Source organism: Petaurus breviceps, unplaced genomic scaffold, assembly GCF_028583685.1.
Source record: "Petaurus breviceps papuanus isolate PSGF00001 unplaced genomic scaffold, PetGlider_PUasm1.0 90604, whole genome shotgun sequence".
Classification (NCBI taxonomy): domain Eukaryota; kingdom Metazoa; phylum Chordata; class Mammalia; order Diprotodontia; family Petauridae; genus Petaurus; species Petaurus breviceps.
In genome coordinates, this window is record NW_027187285.1 from 3,692,085 (window position 1) to 3,717,612 (window position 25,528).

At 38.1% G+C, this 25,528-nt stretch overlaps 1 protein-coding gene and 1 pseudogene across 1 annotated transcript; both read left to right on the forward strand.

The window, feature by feature from the left end:
* The first annotated feature begins 1,070 nt into the window (after positions 1 to 1,070).
* On the forward strand, positions 1,071 to 14,979 carry LOC138142858 (zinc finger protein 3-like; annotated as a pseudogene).
* DBR1 (debranching RNA lariats 1) lies at positions 14,932 to 24,436 on the forward strand. The gene is made up of 8 exons (XM_069063903.1): positions 14,932 to 15,341; positions 16,285 to 16,409; positions 17,391 to 17,471; positions 17,808 to 17,893; positions 18,659 to 18,883; positions 21,274 to 21,351; positions 22,416 to 22,561; positions 23,389 to 24,436. Exons 1-8 carry the CDS (start codon positions 15,145 to 15,147, stop codon positions 24,092 to 24,094), a joined length of 1,644 nt encoding a protein of 547 aa, XP_068920004.1. The 5' UTR covers positions 14,932 to 15,144; the 3' UTR covers positions 24,095 to 24,436.
* The last annotated feature ends 1,092 nt before the right edge of the window (positions 24,437 to 25,528 follow it).

Sequence of the window (25,528 nt, forward strand, 5' to 3'; positions counted from 1 at the left end):
ACACCTGAAAAGAACCAAAAGAAAAAGTAGTAGAAACATTATAGCCAAATCCAGAGCTTCCACATCATAGCCAAACATTACAAGCATCCAAAGATGAGTTCAGATACCAGGTCAATTTTACATAATTGCATATATACAACCTATATCTGATTGCTTATCATCTCAGGGGGTAGGGAGATGGAGGGTGGGATAGAATTTGGAACTTAAAACTTTAAATAAAAGTATTTTAAAAATCAAATATCAGGTCAAGTTCAGTCAGTGTCAGGATAAGAGAAGGGTAGCACTGAAAAAAGGGAGGGAGGATAGGGGAGATCATTATCAGAATCAAAATACTTGTAAGGAGGGATGGGGCGAAAGGAGAGAGAGAGACAGAGACAGAGAGACAGACAGACAGAGAGAAAAGGGAAAATAGGATGGAAATACAAAGTTACCAATTATAATTGTGAATGTAAATGGGATAAACTCACCTGTACAAAAGAAGTGAATAGCAGAATGGATTAAAAACCAGAATCCTACCATAATGTAGTTTACAAGAAACACATCTGACACACACACACACACACACACACACACACACACACACACAGTAAAGGTAAAAGACTGAAGCAGAGGGGCAGCTGTGGGGATGCAGTGAATAGAGCACCAGCCCTGGAGTCAAGAGGGCCTGAGTTCAAATTCTCCCTCAGACACTTAACACTTATTAGCCTTGTGACCTTGGGGAAGTCACTTAACCCCAATTGCCCTGCCTTCCCCCTCCAAAAAGCAAAACAGAAACAGAATCTATTATGCTTCAGCTGAAGTTAAAAAAAAGAAGTAGGGGGTAGCGATCATTATCTCAGACAAAGCAAAAGCAAAAATAGATTTAATTAAGAGATAAAGAAGGAAACTATCTTTTGCTAGGAGGTACTATAGACAATGAAATAATGTCATATGCACCAAATGGTATAGTACCCAAATTTTGAAAGAAGTTAAATGAGTTACAGGAGGAAATAGACAGTAAAATGATACTAGTGGGGAACTTCAACTTTTCCCTCTCAGAGACAGATAAATCTAGCCAAAAAATAAACAGAATGGTTGAATGTGGGAAATCTTTCAGAGAAAGATCCGATCTTAATCATCACCTTCGAATTCATACTGGAGAGAAGCCTTACCACTGTAATGAATGTGGGAAAACATTCCATCAAAACTCACACCTTATTGTCCATCAGAGGATTCACAAGTAAGAGAATCCTTATAAATGTGAAGAATGTGGGAAGGATTTCTGAACTTCTACACAGCTTCTTTTACATCAGAGAATTCACACTAGAGAGAAGCCTTTTAAGTGCAATGAATGTGGGAAAATGTTCCATAGGAACTCACACCTTATTGATCATCAGAGGATTCACATGGAAGTGAAGCCTTATAAATGTGAAGAATGTGGGAAGGATTTCTGAACTTCTACACGGCTTCTTGTACATCAGAGAATTCACACTGGAGAGAAGCCTTTTAAGAGCAATGAATGTGGGAAATCCTTCATTGAAAGATCAAGACTGACTCAGCACAACTGGATTCACAGTGCAGAGAAGCCTTACAATTGTAATGAATGTGGGAAAGCCTTCTCTTACAGGTCAAATTTTGTTAGACATGAGAGGATTCATACTGAAAAAAAATCTTACAGCTACACTGACTGTGGGAAATTATTCAGTGAAGGTCAAACTTTATTAACTATCATACAATTCATGGCAGAGAGAAGACTTACAACATGTCAAGAATATGAGAAATTGGGGCCTCTAGGTGGCGCAGTGAGTAAGAGCGCCAGAGTAGGGAGGACCCAGGATCGGGTTCTGGTAACACCCACACACACAAAAATAACTGGCCATGTAACCTTGGGCAAGTTATTTAACCCCAATTGCTTTATAAAAAAAAAAAAAGAGTATGAGATATTACGTCAAATTTTCAGCATTATTACACTTTATTCATATTACAACACACACATAAATACATATACATACACACACACAGACATACAGTTGGAAGGCTTTCTGCCTTCTCAGACCCTCTTATATACATCAGAAGATTGCTATTGGAAAGTAGCCTTATAAATGTAATGAATATGCTATAATGTTTGGACAGCACTGAATCCTTGCCAAACTTTGGAAAATTCCTATTGGATAGAATCCACAGAAAGTTAATAAATAAGGGAAAATCCTTTTCTGTTAACTCAGCAATAGGAACTCCTACTGTGGACAAACCTGACCTTTCATCTATAACTGCATGAAATGGGTTTCCCTTTTCTAATGTATGCATTTTTGTTTGGTGGGTTTTTGATTCATTCTGCAACTCAATTTGGGAAGCAGGGAATTCAGACCATTCATGCCTTTTTTTGTAAATAATAAATATGATTTTTCCTCTTAAAAAAATAATGCTAGGGGTGGCCAGGTAGCACAGTGAGTAAGAGCACTGGCTCCAGTGTCGGGGATGACCTGGGGATCAAATCCAGGCTCAGATACTTAGCACCACACCCAGAAATAACTGGCCGTGTAACCTTGAGCAAATTACTTAACCCCAATTGCTTAAGAAAAAATAAAAAATTTTTAAAAAAATATTAATGCTAGAAAATTAACTAAACAACTAGTTGAAATAATGAACAACATTAGCAAAGTTGCAGGATACAAAATAAACCCACAGAAATGATCAGCATTTTTATGTATTACCAACAAAGTCCAGTAGCAAGATAAAGAAAGAGAAATTCCATTTTAAATAACTGTAGACAATATAAAATATTTGGGAGTCTATCTGCCAAGAAAAGCCCAGGAACTATATGAACACAATTACAAAACACTTTTCATTCACACATATAAAGTAAGATCTAAATAATTGTAGAAATATTAATTGCTCATGGGTAGGCTGAGCCAATATAATAAAAATGACAATTCTGCTGAAGTGAATTTACTTTTTCAGTGCCATGCCAATTAAACTATCTAAAATTTATTCTATAGAGCTAGGAAAAGTAATAACAAAATTCATCTGGAAGAACAAAATGTCAAGAATATCAAGGGAATTAATGAAGAAAATGTGAAGGAAGGCATTCTAGCACTAACAGATCTCAAACTAGTAAAGCAATAATCATCAAAGCAATCTGGTACTGGCTAAGAAATAGAGTGGTGGATCAGTGGAATAGATTAGGTACACAACGCACAATAGTAAGTGATCATATTAATTAAGTGTTTGATAAACAAAAAGACCCCAGATTTTTGGGAAAAGAACTTGTTGGGAGACAAAGAGGCCTGAGCCAAGACTTTAGATAATTACCTTGATAGCAGTGGGCCTGAATATAAAAGACCTCTTTGAGATGCGACTTTTCCTTAAGTTAGCTCCTGAGTTCTTTTGATATGGGTTACACTTACCATGTTTCCCCGATAATAAGACCTATCCTGAAAATAAGCCTTCCCCTTACTGTGTAAGATTCCTCTAAAATAAGCCCTCCCCCGAAAATAAGCCCTATTGAGATTGCTACTGTAGTGAAGGTGATCCCCTGCGCTACACGCTACATTACAGTACCTTCTGTATGCACCGTCTCCCCCCCCCTCTCCGTGAAATGCACGCCGTGCTCCGAGCTGCATCCAATCAGAGCTGCAGCAGTGAGCGCGTCATCCTGTTCTTCCCCAGTGATTTGCTTATTGAATAAAGGTACTTTTTTTGTTCACATTTACCTGTTTATTAAAATTGCTGTCAATGTTCATTAAAATAAGCCTTCCCCTGAAAATAAGCCCTCTGGTGTTTTCCTGTCCAAAAAAATAATAAGACAGTGTCTTATTATCGGGGAAACACGGTATAAGTATGTTGTTTGAGTTCTGCGACCAACTGGCTCTGCCCCAAGACTTTAGTTATTAGGAGCTAAAATATCTGACTCTGCACTCAGGTATCTTTGGGTGGTCAGCTCTAAACATGATGTCTTTTGAGGATGGCAGCTTTGGCGTTGAAGTTTGCTCTCAATTGTATATGTTTATGACTGTTGCTGCATTAGGAGGTACCTGAGACCTAGATAAAAGGTCTTAACCCTAAGACTTTAGTCACCTAGATAAAAAATCCTTATCAAATATACAATAGGCCAAGGTAATGATTCCTTCCTTTGTCTCTTTTGCTCTATAAAAACCTTGTCCTGAGAATCAATAAATGGAGTTCATCATTCTTCCTTGAACTACCCACATTGCCTGATCATTTCTTATTTACATCTCTAAATCATGCTAAGTGCTGGACACTGAGCAGTCCACGGCAAGAACTCAGTATTTAAAAAAAAAACTTTTGGGAAAACTGGAAAACAGTACAGCAGAAACTAGGTATAGACCAAGATCTTACAACATAAGCCAATATAAGGTCAAAATAGGAATATTATTTAAACATAAAGGGTAATACCATGAAATCTAGGAGGTCAGCCAGGTGGAAAATAAGATAAAAATATTTTCCTACTTCCTGAAAAAGATGATGGACTCAAGATACAGAAAGAGACCTACATTTTTTGGTATGGCTATTGTTTGGATTTGATTTATTTAAGTGTTCTTTCTGATCATGTTAAAGGAAAATGTTAATACTATAATCTGCATTTTAGATACAAGTCTGACTGAAATGTTTAATCTAACATTAGAATCTAAGCACTTTAGCTGAGCTACAGAGACAGAGAGCTATAGAAATAGACAGAGGTCCAAATTGACTAAATTTACTCTTGTTTATGTCTCTACCCCAATATTTGAGGTGTCATTTATAAAACTCTTGAATGAAAAAATAACTTAATAAATTACAGTTTTGGTTAACATTTCAGAACAAGAGTCAATGTTCCAGAACAAGAGTCACTGCTCAATTCCTTCCTTGACTATTCCACTTAAGGATTCTCTTGGAGTAATAAAAGGGACCTCCTCCTTTTAAACAGGAGGGATTGGGCTCCTTGTGATAAAACAACACTCCGCTGGCTATTGTAGCCAAGATGGCAGGAGGTAGCCTCCCTGGGGGAGGGGTCCCTGAAGGCAGAATTTTTCCTCCATAACCTCTCCAACACCAGCCTCCTTCCACTCTTGAATTAGACAAAGAAATTCAAAACTAATAAGAATAAGTCTCCTCCCTCCCTGGACTTTGTTCCTGAGTATCTGTGAATCAGAGTAGAGACAACGAGTTCACACCTCCTTTCTTTCTGAAGCAGGAACTTCCCTTGGATGGGTAACAAGAAGGGATGCTGGTGTACCTTGGACCAGATTGCAGGAATCAATTACTAATTTTTTTTTAGTTTGAGCATTCACATTTCAGAAATCAAGAAATGTGAATAAATAAGAGCTTGATTGACTATTTTGTTGATTGTATAGACTCAACAAAGTGATGGAAAAAATTCTAATGAAGTTGATTAAATTTAAAGTGTGTCATGCATATTTCTTCCTCCCCTTTTCCTTCTTCCCCCCCACCTCTAGAACTGGTTGTGAAACTTTTACCAGCAGACCCAGATCACAGGTCAATTGCTTCAGGCAATAGGGAAAGCAATGATGAAAACAAGACAAAAGATAAATTTGGTTATCACCACTAATATACTTCATTACGATATTCCTTTTATTCCTGACCTAACTCATCTAAAAGAGATAAGTCAGGAAAGGGCTTTTAGACCAGAGAAGCAGAAAAGCAGGGTTTTAATATGTATCTTCTATTCCTCTTTTTGTGCTTCTTAACATAATTATTTGAAGAATAATCTGTATTTATTATTTCCAGAATCTCAATTTTTGTGCCTGCTAATCAGTAGAAAGATATATTACTCAAGTTGGGCCAAAATATGGGTTTCTTGCCCCCATTTAATACAGAGAATGCAATAAACAGTGAAATGAGTAAGTTTTTTAGATGTTATGACAGCATGTCAAGTTAGGCTAGAGGGTATTGCCTTGAGTTAGATACAGAAAACAGTGCAGCAGGACAATGCAACAAGACCCAATGTTCAAATATACTTCAGTTTCTAGCCCTTTATTTTTTTTGTGGTACCTAGAGGGTTAGCAGATTAGTAAAGCTGTATGGGGATCATGATGATTCATTTTCAAGGCAACTGGAATTTAGAAGTGACATTATTTATCCAGCCAGTCAATTATCTGATCCCTTTAGTCATAGCTATTACAGAAAAGATCTTCTGACTCTATAAACAAATTGCTCCAATGAAGCCATCTATAACTCACTTCTAGAGTGTACTTGTTGTTATTGTGAATACAACAAATCTTATTAAGTACTGCAACTACATCTTCATTTTGGATTTGTTTTTGTACACTATAAAGCTTAGAAATTAGAAAACTTCCCTTTTCCATACTAGATAACTGGTGTTTTTCCTGAATGACTTACTAAGAATCAGCAAGGCTTCTCTGAGGATTTTAGATCTCATACATCATGATGGGTCATTTAGTGTCAGAGCTAGGAGCCAGATTCTCTTCATGGCGTCTTGGGCATACAAGGACCATTGTGAATAGCTATACTCCTAACTTGAGAACCTCCAGGCATAGTTCCAGGACTAGAGATCAGAAAAGAGTTTTGATTTTTTGAGCTATCTGGACAACATTGATAAGTGTGTTACCCTTTATGGCCCACAGCTTTTTGCTCAAGAAATTATGGACCTCAGAGCTGGCTCTGTGCCATTGGAATATCTCAACCTGTTAGAGTCAATCTCATTGATTAGCAATGACAGGTCCCGTCTAGTTGATTAGTGCTGAAATCATGTGGGACTCTCCCAATGTACCTGGAGCTAGCTCCTATTAAAGGACTAACTGTGCCAACTAGTGGTGTCTTTCTGAGTATTTACGTTCATTCTGTATTGAAACTTCAGTTTTGGCTTTACTGGAGAAAGTGTCTAAGTCTCCTTACCTCTCTGAGGTAGTAAAAACACAAAGTTGATAGTAAAGTCTAGTCAAGTTGTGTCAATCAGGCATCTGTGGTCTGAGAGGAAAAAGTATATTAGGAAGCAAAGCATTGTTTAAAGAAAGGGTCATTCTAAAATTCTTGGTATTGCATTTACAATCTTCTTTCCCAGTTTTCAATTCTGTAATAAGATAGCAACATAGTCCCATTCTCACTCAGAGGCAGCCAGGTGGCACAGTAGATAAAACATTAAGCAAAGGGCCAGAAAGATCTGAGTTCAAATTTGACCTCAGAAATTTACTAACCATGTGACCCAGGGCAAGTGACTTAACATTGTCTGCTTCAGTTTCTTCAACGGTAAAATGGGAATAGTAATAGTACCTAACTCCCAGAATTACTGTGAAAATCAAATGAAATAATACTTGTAAAGTGCTCAGTTTAGTAATTGGCCCATAGTAGGTGCTTAATAAAAAGTGTGTTTCCTTATCTCACTTACAAGTACCAGGAACCAGTTATACCTATTACTTTACACAATGGAGTGATAACAGTATAAAGAACAATACGATCATCAATGGTAACAGTACATCAAACATTTTAGATATTTTGTAACTAGTATGAACACTTAAAGGACTTCATATAGAATATATTTGTGGAACTGAGTCACAATGTAGTTGGTAAAAGTATAAAATACTAAGTGCAGCAGCCTGTTCCAAACAATTTCCCATTCCCAGCTCTATTTCTCACAGTTCCTTTCAGGAAGATATTCATCTAGAATTGACATATGCCTTTGTTTTTGTTTTCTCCCTGGGGATAGTAGACAAACTACTACAAGTCACAGTTACTTTCCTCTAGAGTGGCATGTCCTCTTCTCCTGGCCTGGGAGACCAGCACAGTTACCCTGTCTTCTTGCTCCAAATTCCATGTAAGCCTTTTACAACATAGTAAACATGAACTCAGCATTAAAGATCCTGGCTTTCAGCAGCCTTTTGGTGTTTGACATTAATCTAGTTATAAAAGTCTTTTAACATTTTCCCTTGTGACTGCCCTGGAGTCCACCTAGTGGTAGGGTAAACATCAAGTTACTTTAAAAACATGTATACTATAACAAGGACACATTCATTATTGACTAAAATCAATATTGACTAAAATCAAAATTGACTAAAATCCAATATTGAATGAAATTTAATATTGAATAAAATCATCTTGCATGATAAGTATAATATTTCAGTGTAATGTGCTCTGAGAAAACAAATAGAGAGGTAGGTTTATAATGATTACCAAAAACCTCTAGATTTTACGTTAGGCCTTAAATCTTGGTCTTTGATACTTTCTACTAGTGAGACTTTAGTCAGGGACATTTCATCTTATTGGGCCTCTATTAAGACAATATATTCTGTAGTACCCACATCACATTGTGAGAGTTGAGTAAGAATCTCTAATTTCTTTCAAAATTAATTTCAAATACTACCTTCTAAATAAATCCATTTCTAGTTTTCCTTGCTGCCAGTGCTACCCCTTAAATATATACATGTGTACACACATATATGTGTATGTGTGTATAATATTTATATATATAATAGGTCTTTGGAACATGCCCAAATTGCCTAACATGGATGTGCGCCATGCTTCTCTGTGTTCCCCTAGCAACGGGTGGGAATATTCTCCTTCTAGTGACTATGCAGCCAGAATGGTTTGAGTCTTTAAAACTGCCAGAACAACTGCCAGCATGGGACTGTTTCCCTCTCTTTTTTGCGCACTCTTTCCTGCTGCCACCCAAAGGGTAGTTTACCCACATTGTGGGGGCTATGAACTGAACATGGAAAAGGAGATGATTTTCCTCCCCATTTCTCTTCTTTTACTTCATGGTTCTGAGAAATAAACTGGGGTTTTTACAGGTTCTGTTTTGTTTCATTTGTTCTTATCAACTTTAAGTGCCAGTAGTAATCCCTATTGGAGCGGGTTGGGTCCATAATTTGAGCCTAGAGCCATGATTCCAAGAGAGATGTTGCAATGAGCCAGCCTAGCAGGAAAACCCTGAGAGGTCAGGGTGCCTGGGACTTGAACCCAAGAGTGACTTTGGACTTGGAATTTGGGCCTGTGCTCTATAGGAACTGAATCTATGAACCTAATCCTCTTCCTCTCTTAGAGTGGTAAGGGGTTGAGGTTATGCTTCCCACATATTGTGGAGTAAGTCTGTATATTTGTGATTATGCCTTTGAAGTAAATGTTTGTTTGTAAAAGCTAATCTGACCATTAAGTCATAAAATGGTACTGGGGACCCATCCTTTACAATTGAGGGATCATGGGGGGGCGTGGCTAGAGCCATTGGAAGAGAGCCTAGGCATCCCCAATTCCCCTTAATGGTAGCCAAGAACTCTGGGGACACACATGAAATATACCTGCTCTTCAAGGCAGTGGGAGTCAGGGTAGTTATTGTTACATATGTTTTGTCTATATGCATATGTGTAGTAAATGTATTGTCATCATTATTAGAGTGAGGCTAGTTAAAGTATACTTTGTGTCAATTAAGGAGGCTTGCCTCCTTAAGAATGATTTAGTTACTAAATGAATGTACCTTGTTTAAAACTATGTGACCACTTTGGTGAAAATTATGTGGCCACTTTAGTAATAAATTGTTAAGCCATAACATTGTAAATGCTGTATTTTAATTTCTCTGAATGTTTTGCCTTCATTTGTTACTGAATAAATAGAGACTTCACTATTCTATGTAACCAGAAACTTAAAAGCTGTTCACAGCAGCAGTCCTCTGGAAAGCTGATTGCTCTTGGCTTTATAATCTTTAAAAGGACCAGTTCCATCGAGTATATGTACAAAGGCTGTCAAATGATTCTTAATCTCAGAAACTACTAGGTTTGGAAGCCTCAGTTATGAACTGGCCGCACAGCTAGCATGAACTCAGATACCTGAAATCCATGACATGAGGAGGCTTCCAAAGGTTTTTAGCACCAACACAATATTCATAGCACCTATGGCAGCTATGAATATGCTGGCGTAATTCTGAATCACAACATATAACAGATGCTACACATGGAAGACAGAACCAAAACATTTATTCAAACACTAGAAAGCCAAATCCCAACAACAGAAAGCCAAATCCATCATAGTAACAAAGAAATCTATACACAATAACAATGCAGAGGGCACTGCCATCCCCAAGCCTTCCTCACTCACAGTTCACTGCTTGCTTCCTCTCTCTCCCTCAGCTCTAACTTCTTTAACCAACTTCCTCTGGGCTCTGCTCCTCATTCTTCCTACTCCTCACCCTTCCTGTTCCACCTACTTGGCAAGCTCTTCCCACCAGAGACTCATGTGACTCAGGCTTCCATGTGACTCAAGCAGGTCACATGGACCTATTAATGGATGAGAAAGATTTTCCCATTAAGCAAAATACATTAACAGTACAAGACTCAATGACTTTTCAAAACTAATAAGACTATAGCCTTTGTCTCCTTCACATAAAATGTGAAAGAAGAAAAGTAGAGGCAAAAGACCAATGTGTTTCATAGGGCTACATCTAGGCTTCAGTGGGTATAGTCCAATGCCTTTCCACTTATAACAGTGTCTCACTGTGCACTGTCAGTGAAGGAGTCAAACAATGAACAGAGATCCACTAGATCCATTGACCAAAGAGAATTGATTGACTAGTCTCTTTGAATGCTTCTGCCCAATAAATGAGCATCCTCTTCACCATGTAGTTAGCTGACCAGAATCAATTACAAAATATCCTTATGTATTCTAATATTTCTCCAATGCATTTCCACTGCGTAGAGCATTGGACCTGGAGTCAGAAAGACCTAAGTTCAAATCAGACCTCAGATACTTTCCTTGTGATATGAGAGAGTCACTTAATTTGTCTGGCTCAGTTTCCTCATCTATAAAATGGGAGTAATAATAATACCTACCTCCCAGGTTGTTGTGAGGATCAGGTGAAAGAGTATTATAAAGTTCTTTGCAAACCTCAGAGTACTATGTAATTCTTCATATTGTTGTTGTTAACTTTCCATTATACTTATCACAACTCTTCTGGAGAGTTCTAGCCTCCTTCACATGGGCAGATGTCAGAGATGCTCTACAGACACACCAGTTCCTGTTACATTATATGTATATGTTGTTTCCCCTGTTAGAGTGTTTTTTGATGACAGAGATAGCTTCATTTTTATGTTTGCATTTCCAGTGCCTAGCACAGTGCATGACATACAGTAAGTGATTCATAAATTCTTGTTGATTTATCAAGAGCTATGGAAAGGACTTTTTAACCCTTGCAGTGCTATATCAGTATCAGTTATTTAAAAAAAATTTATTGCTTTCTTTATTGTTAAGGACTTGTCCCACTCCAGATTGCTTGAATAAATATTCCTGTAATTATTGTATTATTAGCTATGTGTTTGAGCCTAGGAGAAATTCTGAATATCACCAGTTGTCAAGGGGTGGTAAGAGTACCAAAAGTGAGATGCAGCTGACAAAGAATGAGGTTCTGGTTTGTTAGAACCAGCAGCCCCACTTATATCTCATTTAATATTCCTCCTTGCATTAAGGAATATCTATCATGGCCCTCTCATGTATTTTAAGGATTGGAAATACATCTTCATATACATTAATATTTATGCTATAAACATAAAATTCAATTAAAATATTTATGCTAGTTATGGCTGTTTGGTTTAGCCTCCATCACTGAATACTCTGAAAAGAAATTGATTCGTCCCTTATGGGGTGCTATAGAGGATTGCTTCTATTATGGGCTGACCCCCTTTCCAATTCAGGCATTATAAGACAGGATCCAGAATTTAGGCATTAGTTGAATATATCAGATCTTCCATTATCCAGATACAAAAACAAACAAAAATCATGGAAGAGTAGACTGGGCTGTTGAAGAATAGTTGCCTAACTGACTCTACTTCACAGGCTGCTTTGGACAACTGTACCATATAAAGCCAAGCACGAGCAGCTCTCCTGAGGACTGCTGCTGTGAATAGCTTTAAGGTCCTGATCACATAGTATAGTGAACTCTCTATGATGTAGCAACAAACTAAAGCAAAACATTCACAGGAACCAAAGTACAGCATTCACAACAATATAACATAACTTATTACTAAGGTGGTGTAATATAATGTCAAGCAAAGGCAACTTCCCAAGGTTCAAAATACCAGCATAGGTGCTCTCCATTTTATTCAGTGTCAAAGTAAGAACAGAGAAGATCAAAATATGACATCATTCAAAATACAGCATTTACTAAGTGTGATTCAATAATCTCCAAGTACTACCCCACCCCAGGACCTTACATTCAATCAATTACAAAATCCCTGCTCTAAATACTACTCCACCCCTAGGCTGTACCTTCATTTGGTCCACCACAAAACCCCTCTTCTCAAATGGAGATTAGTTTCCAAACATAAGTAAAGTACATTCATTTGTTCAACCATAGAACACAAAAAGGTCAAAAGTTCCCCACCCCTGGATCACAATTGAATCTACCCCAGAGTTACAACAAGTTTAAGCACAGCACTTAATACCCAAATGGAGGTCTTTTCTTCATCTTGACATGAGGCAAGTTCTCAGCAATCTTAGTTCCTGGGGAGACAAGGCTTAGCAAGGCCACAAGATACATTGCCAGTCTCTTCATTAATTCATCCTCTGTCTGCAGAACAGTCCCAGAACCCCTGAAAACATTAGCAAAACCCTCTCCCAGGATTTCTGTAAACATACAACAAGAAAATCCTTCTTCAGGGCTTCTGAACCAACAGAAAGGTTCCCAGACCCCTGCAACAACAGCACTGTCCTTCACCAGTGGACAGTATTCACTCTCTGTCTGCAGGACAGTCTCAGGAGCTCTTAGCCAACAGCCAGGTTCCAGGACTTCTTCAACAACAGGACTGTCTTTCACCAGTGGACAAATCTGGCAAAACAACATCAAAACAGACAGACAAAGTACCAGCAAAACAGCCATGTCTCCTTAGTCCTTGGCAGCTCTGGGAGCAGGTCTCAAAAGTCCAGGGCAATTCAAAGTGACCCTCAGCAATCCTCTCAGTCTCTCTCTGCCTCCACGAGGGTGCTGCTTCCAAAAAGTTCTTCTGCCTCTCTCTTGTGTCTCTCCAAATCTACGTCATCAGCTCCTCCCAGTTCGTGTCTCTCTTTTCAAGTCAACAAGTCCATCCCACAGGTGGGATTAACAAGCTCTGGGTTTTAACACAATCAATTTGAAAACCAAGCCAATACAGGGGAATCTTTATATTCCATTACTATCACAGGTGGCCACATAGTCTTAAACAAAAGATATCATTCAGTAAGTCACAATTTCAATCAATCAATATAAAGTACCCATCTAAAGTCTTCTTTCACCTTGATTGGAGACTAGCTTCCAATCATCCTTAAGGAGCAGTCATCCTTAAGGGGGTACAAAGTACAAAGAACAAAAGTCTCCCACCCCTAGGCCTAAGTAAGTCATATATGATCTCTCAGTCAGCAGTAAGTACCCAAGTAAAAGCCCTTTCATCTTGACTTGAGGCTGACTCCCAAACTCCATGGCTCCTCTTCCATGCTCCCAGCTCTTGCCCAAATTCAGCTAGATGTTGCTTGGATTCACAGGTAGGCAGCTCTCAGCTCCTGTTCCAGCTCAAAGCTCAAACTCCAAGCCCTTTGAAGCTTCTGTTTCTGGGAAGACAACACTTGCCAGAGCCACAACAATATTTACACACATTAAGCTCAGCAGAATTACAACAATATTCACATACATGCCAGCACCATCATCTCAATTCACTTTCTTCCTGTGAAATCAACACAATTCAATAGACAGAGTGCTTCTGTCTGACAAAGCAACAAAATCACTAATTCTGAACCAGCAGTGAGGTCCTAGGGCTTCTGTAACAACAGCAACACCCTCTATCAGCAGACAGATCTGACAAAGTAACATTAACACAGACAGACAAGCACAGCCTTGCTTCCTCCCAGTTTTGCTCAGTCCCAGCTGTGCTCAAGCTTTTGTATAATCAGCCCCTCCCTGTTCTGCCCTCCTCTTATGTCCTTCTTGTTCCATTTTTGGCAAGTCCCTCCCACTCTGGGCTTCACAGGTTATATTCTTAACAAAGGCTTGATATAATCCCAGGTGAGGCTCAAAGGCACTTGAACTGGAATGAGGAGCTAAGTACTTAAACAAGGAGCTAAGTACAATTTTGCTTGCAGTTACAGGTTGAAATCTATAAAGGGTTATGAAGTTATTGAGAGATAAAAATGTGGAGAATAAATGTAGATGGTTTTTCTTAGCAGTTTGATTATGAAAAGGATTATTAAGAAATTACTTTGTGTCAGCACTGTGCTAAACTCTAGAGATCAAGACAAACAATCAAGACGGTTCCTGTCCTCAAAGAGGGTCCAGTGGGAGAAGACAAGCCAGAAGTGGAGATGGAATGCAGATGGGGGTGGGCTTGGAGCTGTGCAAGCTCTGGGGGAATGGGTGGCATTCAAGTTTTCCTTGGGGAGGAGGTGGGGATGAGGAAGTGTATGTGCTGGCCGGCTCAAGGGAAAGTTTATGCTTTGAAGGGTTCAAGGGGAGATGGTGCCTCAGCCCCTTACTGACTTTTTGAGCCCCCTTTGCCTTTTCCAAGTATAAGCGCTACTTCTCTTTATCTGTTTTTGCTTGACTCGCTTGTTACAAGACATTTGTTTTTCTTTACTTTCCCCGCATGGGGTAGAGGTGGAAGACAAATACATTTCTATTAACTTTTACATAAATTAGCACGATGGCAGTGGGGCTGCTACAGACGGAGGTCACTGTGCTGGTTAGTTTTACTTGTAACAAGAGACTTCTCAGGGAGCAGGAGTCATATGTAAATGTATGTAATGTAAAAGGAAAACGCAGCAAAAAAGCCGCTTATTTCATTTTATTTTTTAAATCAGCAGTGCATTCTTCAACGCATTTCCCACACACGTCTCACTGAAAGGCACCTCATAAATGACACTTTCGGTGTTCCCGCAAGTCAGACGAGGCGTGAAAACGGGCCAAGTTCCGGCCAACTCTCGCGGGATGAGAGCCTCCCTTCTCATCGCGAGACTTGCGGAGCAGGAAGTACCCAGGCTTTTGTAGCAACGAAATGCACCACTTCCGCTAGAATTTGACTGGAACCGGAGGAAGGCGGGAGTCTTGCTTGTTTCTGTCGGGCCGCCCAGGGTCCCGGGTGAACATCTGGGAGTGGCTTCTCCTCCGGTCTGGTGGAGGAGGTTACTGACGGTTGGCTTGGTTGCTGGACAGCAGGGCGGAGACCGCAGTTTCGGGTGGGTAGGATGCGGGTGGCGGTGACCGGCTGCTGTCATGGAGAACTGGACAAGATCTACGAAACGCTGGCGCTAGCGGAGCGACGGGGCGGGGGGACGGCGGACCTGCTGCTGTGCTGCGGAGACTTCCAGGCGGTGCGCAATGAGGCTGACCTCCGCTGCATGGCCGTGCCCCCCAAGTACCGGCACATGCAGAACTTCTACAGGTTCAGGCCCCCCCTTCGTGCTGCTTCTTCCCGGCAGCATTGCGCTTCTACTCCCCTCCCTCCTTCCCTGCACACTCACTGCCCTCCCTCTCTCCTCCTCCTCTCTCCCTTCCTCTCCCCTTTCCTCTTTCCTATGAGCAGTTCCTGAGCTTTTCTGTCCTCCTTTTACCTGAAGATTCAGGTCAGATCGTTTATATACTCTCCATCATCCTTTCTGGCCAGCGAAAGGGGAATGAGCAGATGTAATGACTTGTGCCCTGAACCCCTAGGTAGTTTGTGGGTGTCAAGGTCTTGTCTAGGATCAAGAAACAGAGTCTATCCGTAATCAGAAAGATCCCTAGCGCTTAACACAGTGCCTGACACATAGTAGGCTCTTGATAAATGTTTGAATTGAATTGTTGGACGACCCTGGACTTAGCCATATTCAGCTTAATTGCCTTTTTTGTAAAATGTGGTTAATGATAGCATCTACCTTCTTGGGTTAAATTGAGGATCGAATAAGATAGCATCTTTGCAAACTTTAAAGGGCTATGTAAACCTGAATTCTTTATTTTAACAAGCAGTTCTTAAGCACCTTGTATGTGCCAGTCACTGGCATTATAAAGTGCCTTTTTCAATTTGCCCTCTTTAATTTACCAGGCATTTCTTAAGTACCTTGTATATTCCAGGTGGTTAGATTACAAAAAATGGGCTCTGGCTTCATAGAGCCTACATTAATTTCCCTCCATCCCTAAAAGCAGGTTAAAATACCCTCAAAAAATGCTTCCCATACCTTCCTGTTATACACACTCCATGATTACTTGTTCTTCATGCGTAGTTGCTTAAGGAATGTTTGAATTGTTTTGCTTTCATGATAGAATATCTAGTATATTGCATTCATAATAAGCAGCCTGACAATGTGGTGTTGTATAGTGTAATTGACAAATTTGTACTTTTGTCCTAGGTATTATTCTGGTGAGAAGAAAGCTCCTGTTCTTACAATCTTCATTGGGGGAAATCATGAAGCCTCTAATCACTTGCAGGAGCTACCTTATGGTGGCTGGGTAGCACCAAACATATATTATCTAGGTATTTGCTCATTTTTTATGTCAAATGGTGGGAGGTATGCCTTTGTCTTTATATGTATCTTTAGACAACAGACTGTATGGTGTTCTGTGAAATTCAAAGTAAGTCTATAGTCAGTGATAGTCACCAATCTGGACAGTGGGACCTGAGGTTGTAGTTCCAAAGATGAAAGGGTTAAAACTTTTTATGGGAAGAAACCCAAGTGTTCTAACCAGTGCAGTGTTTATTTTGATCTGTATGCAAAGGCAATTGGAAATATAGCTGGTGCTTACAGGGTGACTCAATTTTTTTTTGTAAAGTTGAGCCATAATATTTTATATGTAGAAGGAATCTGCCACTTAAATATGCCAGTGTCTTAAATCTTTAATTTCCTCATCCATAAAATGGGAATAATAATAGTTGAGTTGTCTCCTTTACAGGGTTGAAAGGCAAAATGAAATCATGTATGTGCAAGCCTACATTTGCTAAAGAAGTTAAGGCTAATCATTTCCCCAGGTAAATTCCCTGAGGGTCAATTCCTTTTTTTTCTTGCCCTTGACAGCCCAGCTGGTAAATAAGTGTTGACTGATATATTGATTTTGTTGTTGAGCTCTAAGATGAATCAGTTCTAATGAGAATTCCTTAGAAGGCTTCATTTCTTTTTTTTTTCATATAGACTTCAGAAGCTTTGTATTAGGGCAAGTTCTTTGAATGTCAATGTCTGCCATAACATAACTGTGGGAATTTTATAAGAGGTTATTAAATTTTTGTTTTTCAGCAGATCTTGGTAATAATTTGCTTTATTTTGTAATTCTTCATCATTATTGCTGTTAACTTTTTATTTAAAAGTTTATTTAAGGTAGTTTTCTCAAAATGAGTTAATTGGCATTGTAAATTTAGATGTGTTATAAGCATAACTAACTCATTTATTTAGATCTGAGATTATATTTCTTATGTGTAATATTAAAGCACATGGGGATTTTGCTTGCATGTATAATTTTTCAGGATATGCTGGAGTGGTTAAATTCCGTGGTGTAAGAATTGGTGGAATTTCTGGTATCTTCAAATCTCATGACTACCGCAAAGGTAATATGACTTCCAAAGTGCTACATAGAAACTTAGAGGTAACAACATATTTCCTTGTTATTTTCATAGGTATTTCTCTGTGAACTCTTATAACTTTAAAACAAGTACATATAACACAGTCTATAAATTACAAGTCTTCTTACCCCACAAGTAATTCAATTTAATTTTTTACAGTAATTTCACAAATCAGAAATCAATTTATTATAACAATTAAAAGTGCCAGAGTCCAAAATGTAAAAGCAAATGTATTGTAAACAAACAGCTGCAACATGTTTTAGCATTTGTGAATTGTCTTGAAGACTAGGAAAGTATAATATTCTGATGATTTAATTTCAGGACATTATGAGTGCCCTCCTTATGATCAGAACTCAGTAAGAAGTGTATACCATGTCAGAAATATCGAAGTCTTCAAATTAAAACAGGTATGGAAAAAAAGTACACTAAAGCAGACTTGGAAATAATTTTTATAAAAATTAAAAGTCTCTCAAAAATGTTTTTGTAATCAGATTGGTGAACATCTCCTGATATAGTATTAGATAAACCTGTTAATGCTTACTAGTATTCCTTTATGTTTTGTTTCTTTAGTTCTGCTGCTAATAGCACCCTTCCTTTTATTTCTGTCTATTCAAATCCAGTCCAGCCTTATAGTTCATTTTTTCTTACCCTTAAGTGATTTTTTCTCTTTTTTTGATTACTATCTATAATATTAATTGGGCAATTAATCCTCCATTGTTGAAATCTTACAATTTTGCTTTAAAATCTTAAAATATTATAATTTTGTTTATATGTGTATATAATTAGTCTCTTCTACTGTTAGAATATAAGTTGCTTATGGCAGATTCTATATCTTAGACTTTTTTATACTCCCAGACATTTCCTAGCATGTTGCTGTTTATGTAGAAGGTATAAGTGTGTGGCTGTTATGAATTTCTAAGCTACATACCACAAATTTGCATTAGAAGTTGTGTAAAAGGCTTACTCCGGCTCCTCAGAACAAGGATTTCTATTTGCCTTGAACAGCTGAATAACATCGGTGACCATCTTAATGTTAGAGGGGGGTGAAGTCTTAATTTAGGGAACATTGGATAAAATGGCCAAATGGATGTGTGATTATGGAAGAGGAGGGACTGAGGGTCATGATTTTTAGGTCAGGCTACCCTTAAATGTTGTAATGTTTTGTTTTACAGCTGAAACAGCCTATTGATGTATTCCTATCTCATGACTGGCCAAGAAGTATATACCATTATGGCAATAAAAAGCAGCTTCTTCAGACAAAATCCTTCTTTCGACAAGAAGTTGAAAACAACACATTAGGAAGCCCTGCTGCTTCAGAGCTTTTACATCATTTGAAACCTACTTATTGGTTTTCTGCACACCTTCATGTGAAGTTTGCAGCTTTCATGAAACATCAGGTAATATCTATCAAATATGTAGTTACTATTGAGAAACCTACTTAGAAAGCCTTTTTTAATGTCTCACTCCTAAATAGGCTTTCCCCCTTTCTTTCAAATGGAAACTTTGCATTTCACTTATTTAGACTCACTGGGGAAAAAACAAATTGACCTAATACCTTGTTTCCTGGTGCTACTTTCTAGGCTGGTTAATTACACTCACATTAATTGTACAAATCCCCTTGGCACAAAACTTACTTCTTGTTCCCTGTGTGCCATATTGCATTTCTTGTCTCTGAACCTTTAACTTAGGCCATTGACCATATTTAGAATGTTCTCTCTCATCACTTCTTCCTCTTGGAGCTCATGGTTGATTCAAGTGATACTTCCTTCAATTGGCCTTTTGTGATTTCCCCAGTTGTCATTCTCTTTCCTCCTAGTCCCCAATTACTTTGATCATATTTAGTATGTCTTGTAGTTTATTTTTCTTTGAACATATTCTATCCCCTCAGTGAAATGTAATCTCTTTGAGGCAGAGACTGTCTTGCTTTGTGTTTGTATCTCCAAAAGCAGCACAGTGCCTGGCACACAGTAGGCACTTAATAAATATTTAGTGATTTCCTGTATAAGTGGGAAATTATTATATGAAACAAACCAGTGTTATCTGAGGGTAGGTTTTTAAGGAGGGTTTTTCCATATTGTGCTAGGGAGAGGTTAAAGTGGATGAAGCCTGAGAAGAGGCTACTGAATAGAGGGATGAATAGATCAGTGGTGTCCCTTGAAGAGCAATTTTAGTATTGTAACCTGGTTTGTCTCCATTACAAGGGGCAAAAGAAATGAATAATGAGGAAGTAGAGGCATTGGATATAGATTACTTTGTCAAGAAGCCTAGTAGTTGTAGCAGCAATCACCCCAGCACAGGTTCTTAGATCTGCTTTGCTAAAGGAAAGCAACTCAAAATGGGTTAACAAGCTTGCTTTAATCAATGAAACATATATCATTTACCTAGGTCAGGGGAAAAAGGTCAGCACCCCGAACTTCAGAGTATACAGACAGAATTATCAAGACAGAGAAACAGATCAAGCAGACAGGTTTCCAAACTGTCCAACCATTTTATCCATACCAAATCACAGTTACCATCAACATCTGGGTTTTTCAAAGCTGGGAGGCTCTCAACAACGGCTTCCCAGAGTCTCATCTGATCAAATGACACAACACTTCTCAAAGTGAGCCCCAAAGCAAAGCCTCACATCAGGGCTTATATAGCCTTCTCCTGGCTCAGAGAAAGTATCAACCTTCTTGACCCATTGGCCAATCACAAAGTTCTGAAAAACAAGCCCCCCACCACAAGCTCCAGGTTCACTTAAGCCTAGGGGCAGGGAAGATCTTAAAAATTTACATTCCCATTACAGTAGTGAACAGAAAAAGGAGATGAGATAGTGGGTTGAGAGAGGCAGGGGCTGAAGGAAAGTTAAAAGATGGGAAACATCCATACTTTGTCTTCTTAGCATCTAGGCACAATGTTCTACTGAGAGGGCTCTTAATAAATTTCAATTTTCTTTTTAAGCTTTCTACATATACCTAGTTGAATCTCATAAGATCTTCCTAGTTCTGAAGTCCTAGACTGTCCATTCCCAGAGACTCCAAATGTTCATGCCCTTATTTCTTCTACTTCTGTCATTCTTTTCCTTTACTACATGATTCCTGGTCTTCCCAAAAGAATAATTGAAACTGGAATTACCGGGCTAGAGGGAGAAACTGTGTTATAAGAAAGGGCTAAATTTCAGGGGCCCAAAAGGCAGCTTGGATGGGAGAAGGGGAAAGAGTACTGAAATACACATTTTGGTAAAGTGACCAACCTTTCTAATCTGAGAACTGTAGAATTTTTAAGGCAAGAATGAATTGTAGGCATGATCTAAGTCCACTTCCTTAATCTAGAAGCGAGGAAACTGGAACATCCTTTTCCCCTTCCCTAGTTAGCAGACTATCATCCCTGACAAAGAATTTTAAAAGAGAAAAAGCAGTTCAGGGAAATCAACTGACAGATGTATCAGTGGAGTCTGACATCACATACAGTGTTTACTACACTCAGTCTCCCGCCTCTGGAAAGAAGAGAAGGAAGTCCATTTTCTCATCTCCTGTCAGGGGTTAAAATATAATATTCAGCTTCAGGTTTTTCTTTTTGTTCTTTCTACTTACAATGTTGTAGACATTGTATATTTCTAGTTCTGCTTGCTTCACTCTTCATTAGTTCATATAAATCTTACTGAGACTTATCTGTATTCTTGTTATTCATTGTTCATTATGGCACAAAAATATTCTATTACTTCCATGTATCATAGTTTATTTAGCTATTTCTAATTAATAGGTGTCTACTTTTTAACAGTTAAACCATAACTTATCTTTTCTAGGCCAACGATGGACAGCTACCAAAAGTAACCAAATTTTTAGCTTTAGACAAATGTCTGCCACACAGAGACTTCCTGCAGGTAAAAATGAAATAAGATGATTGTCTTTTGTAATGTTTATGTACTTAGAATATAAAAAGAAATTTCATTCATCAGTAATGAAAATTCATGTTGGTTTTTCTGTCAGGGGTGGATTTATGTCAGTCATAGAGTCATTCTTATTGGCTATATGATCTTAGGCAAATCATAACTTTAATTTCTCTGAGCTTCAGTTTTCATATTTTTAAAATATGTAAAATACTTGTGCTACCTGCCTTCCAATATTGTTGGAAAATAATTTTGTAAAAATTTTAAAGTGCTAGCATATAGATGTATGTTAATATGTGAACTTTTATGTTTATGTGTGTTTTGTCTAGCTTATTTCTCTTTTTTAAAGTTCTTTGCTTTTACATCACAGTTATTTCTGATTGTACTCCTCTTTCCACCATAGTGAGCCTTTGTAACAAAGAAAAAGACATTTAAAATCAACATTGACTGTATCTGGAAGGTTTAGTGGCTTTTCTTACATAATTTCAAATGGTTTTCTAGACTGATTGTACTAATTCATAGTTCTAGGAACAATGTGTTAATGTGCCTAAAAGATGAAATATAAAATTCAAACCTTTGGGAACAATGACGTGATAGAATTACAGATTCTAGGAAAAAATCTTCTATTTGGTGGCTCAGTCTTAGCTTCTGTAATTACATTATCTTAAAATGGCATGTGCTGTCATCATCATCCTCTTCTGTAGGGAGGAAGCATAGGAGATTGGGAAGCTGGATAACTGAATGGGGAATTATAATTGTTATAAAGTTTTGGAAGTTAGAATTGTTGTTTTAGATAGTCCTAAAATGAGATGTTGCTATAGGTAGCCAAGGTATTTTTAAGAAAATATTAGGTAACTGAAATACTGTGTAGTACTTCTCTATACCTTAATTTCTTGTTTCTGAGTGCTTAATCCCGAGGTCAGATAATTGGTTTCTTACTTGAGAACAAAAGTGTGATTTGTTCAGTATAAAAAATAGAGAGCATATTATATTTAATTTTAATGGTAATAATGTTAAAATGAATAGATTTTCCTAAAAGTATTCAATTTTTTACCTAGATAATAGAAGTAGAGCATGATTCAAATGCACCAGACTATTTGCAATATGACCTTGAATGGCTCACTATTCTAAAGGCTACTAATAGTCTTGTAAATGTGTCACGAGGCTTATGGAATATGCCTGAAAACAATGGCCTCCATGCAAAGTAAGTAAAATCAGGTGCTATATTATGTTGTATTAATATTTTGTATATGTTTGTCTGTGTAGATGATATTCCCCTTTTCTCCCCCTTCAACCTCTCCAGTAGATTGTCAACTTCTTGAAGACTGGGCCTATTTTTATCTTTTTATCCCTAGTGCCTAGCACATCTTAGGAACTCAAATGCCTGTTAAATAGCTATGGTTTTATTGAAAAAAAGTTTTTGTCTTTCTTATGTGTGCATAACTTAAAGTAAGCCCAGAAGGAAGGGAAATTATTCTTGAATAATCATCAAAATAAATTGAGTTTTCCCACTGATTAGTGTAAAAGAAGGGGAGGGGGGGTAGGGCTAATGACATATAGATAGAGTAATATAGAGACTTAAGGGCTTACCACCTAAAGGGAAAGGTAGGAGATGACCATCACATGTTTATTTTAAAAAGTGCCACAGAACTATAGCATTTTTGGGTGAGGGCAATTGGGGTTAAGTGACTTGCCCAAGGTCACAACGGCTAGTTTTTGTGTTAAGTGTCTGAGGCCGGATTTGAACTCAGGTCCTCCTGACTCCAGGGCCGATGCTCTATTCACTGCTCCACCTAGCCGCCCCTTGAACTATAGCAGTTTGGAGGAAGAACTTTGCATTTGGAATAACATGGACTTGTCTTTCATTTGTTAGAGATAACTTTGTGGAGGAAAGTATTTAAAAACAAATTATCTTTACAGAATTGAATGTATTTTCTATTTGTGAGCCTAAAATTAATTTTTAATTTTCTATTCTATATTATTTAATTTTACCAAGATAAAAATAATGATTTTTCCCTAAAACATTTCTAGGTGGGATTATAGTGCAACAGAAGAAACAATGAAAGAGATATTAGAAGATATGAACCATGACCTCAAAGTTCCATATAACTTCAGTGTGACAGCTGTATGCTATGATCCTAGCAAGCCCCAGAAACGCATGGAATTAGTTCATAGGATCAGTCCTCAGACTACGAAATTTTGTGCCCAACTTGGCCTCACTGATATTAATAATAGAACTCAACAGGTGATAGAAGAAAGTTCATTGCATGGAGATGATGATGAGGAAGTGGATAGTAATGGTTCAGGAGAAGAACCAAGTGAATATAACACTGATAACTCTGTCCTGTCTTCCTCTATTAACCCAGATGAAATAATACTTGATGAGGATGATGAGGATGATGAGGGTGAAGATAGTATTACAGGTCTACATGGTGACATTAGTACTCCTGCAGTGGAGCCCTCATTTGATCATCACCCTTCTGATTTTTCAACAAGCTTCTCTGACATTAGGATCTTACCAGATTCCATGGTAGTATCTTCTGATGGTACAATGAATTCCACAAATGAATTGGAGAAATCTAGTGAAAATAAGGAATCAGAAGAAGGAAAGAACTTAAATGAGAAACCCTTAAAAAGACTAAGTGATGAAATTGGAGATGAAAACCACTTAAGAAAGAAAATTAAGAGAAGGAATCAAGCTATCTATTCTGCAGCAGATGACAGTAATGTAGAATGAAAGAAAAAGGGAAGACTACATAAACTTTGTTTTATACAGAATAAATTGTAGTGTATATAGATATATATACACACACAAACATATATAAGCAATTTATTTTTTGTAGTTGAATGTCAGATTTTGTCTATTTTTACCAGACTTTACCTAACTTTTGTCAATGGAATCAACACAAGAAATTTCAACATTTGCTTCTGGGGGTGGGGGTGGGGACGTGTCTGTTTAACTTCTTATATATTCCAGATTAAATTCCTTTTTTCTGAAAGCAGAAATACATGAATAGTTTTTTTTTCTTGCCATACTCAGTTTCCTAAACTTTAATAAACTTGAGCTGTGCAGAAATAAGCTTGCTGTTTAATTGAGTTGAAAAAGCATCGAGAAGAGTGTTAAGTTAAATTGAAGAGGTTAGATAATTATTAGGATGATACCACGAACCTGAGAACCAGAAGTATTAGTCATAAGACTAAGGGTATAGTAAAAACAGCACTGAATTTTTATTCAGGATACTTGAAGCCTGCGTTTGAAATACTACTTGTTTGTGACTGAACAACTCAAGTAACATCTCTCAGTCCATGTTCCCTCACCTGTAAAATAAGGCTAGCACTTGTAATATCTCAAGTTGCTTTAAAGGAAAGCGTTTCATAAACCTTTAAGTGTCTCTGACCACTGCTCTTGTGGCCCTCATCTCTACCTGCTGCTCCAGGTAAAGTGTGTCTCCTTGGTTCTGGAGGGCTGAATGCTGTAACTACTTGGGCCTTAGCTCTGCTGCCCCATGCTGGGCCAAGTATTGTCCCCCCACCTCCCCTCTTTTTTTTTTTTTTTTGGGTTTATTTGTATTTATTTTACAACATTCAGTTCCACATTCCCTTGAGTTTCAAATTTTCTCTCCTCCCCGCCCCACCTCCCCCCATCATGGTGGCATGCACTCATATATAGGATCTACAAATATCTTTACATTAATCATTAGGTTGTACAGAAAGATTGTAACTGATGGAATGATCAGTGGGAAAGAGGAAACAAAGCAAGACAAGAAAAAGAGAGCAAGTAGTTTGTTTCAATCTGCATTCAGACTCCGCATCTCTCTGGATGTGAGTATCTTTTTTTTTTTAAATTTTGGAGGGCAATTGGGGTTAAGTAACTTGCCCAAGGTCACATGGCTAGGTTTTTTTTGTATGTGTGTGTTAAGTGTCTGAGGCCAGATCCGAACTCAGGTCCTCCTGACTCTGGGGCCAGCATTCTACTCACTGCACCACCTAGCCGCCCCATGGGTATCTCTTTCAATCATGAGTCTTTTGGAGTTATGAGGTTACATTGCTGAGAGGAACCCAGTCTATTGAAGTTAGTCATCACATATACATTGTGTCTGTAATTGTGTAGAGATTTCTCCTGGTTCTGCTCTTCTCGCTCAGCATCCGTTTATCTTTCCAGGTTATTGTG

What these genes read in the sequence shown, in the direction of transcription:
- DBR1 (XM_069063903.1), top strand. Translation starts at nt 15,145, where the DNA reads ATGCGGGTGGCGGTGACCGGCTGCTGTCATGGAGAACTGGACAAGATC. An exon ending in CAGCTTTCATGAAACATCAG is followed by an intron (nt 18,884 to 21,273) that starts GTAATATCTATC and finishes TATCTTTTCTAG; the next exon opens with GCCAACGATGGACAGCTACC. An exon ending in AACAATGGCCTCCATGCAAA is followed by an intron (nt 22,562 to 23,388) that starts GTAAGTAAAATC and finishes AAACATTTCTAG; the next exon opens with GTGGGATTATAGTGCAACAG.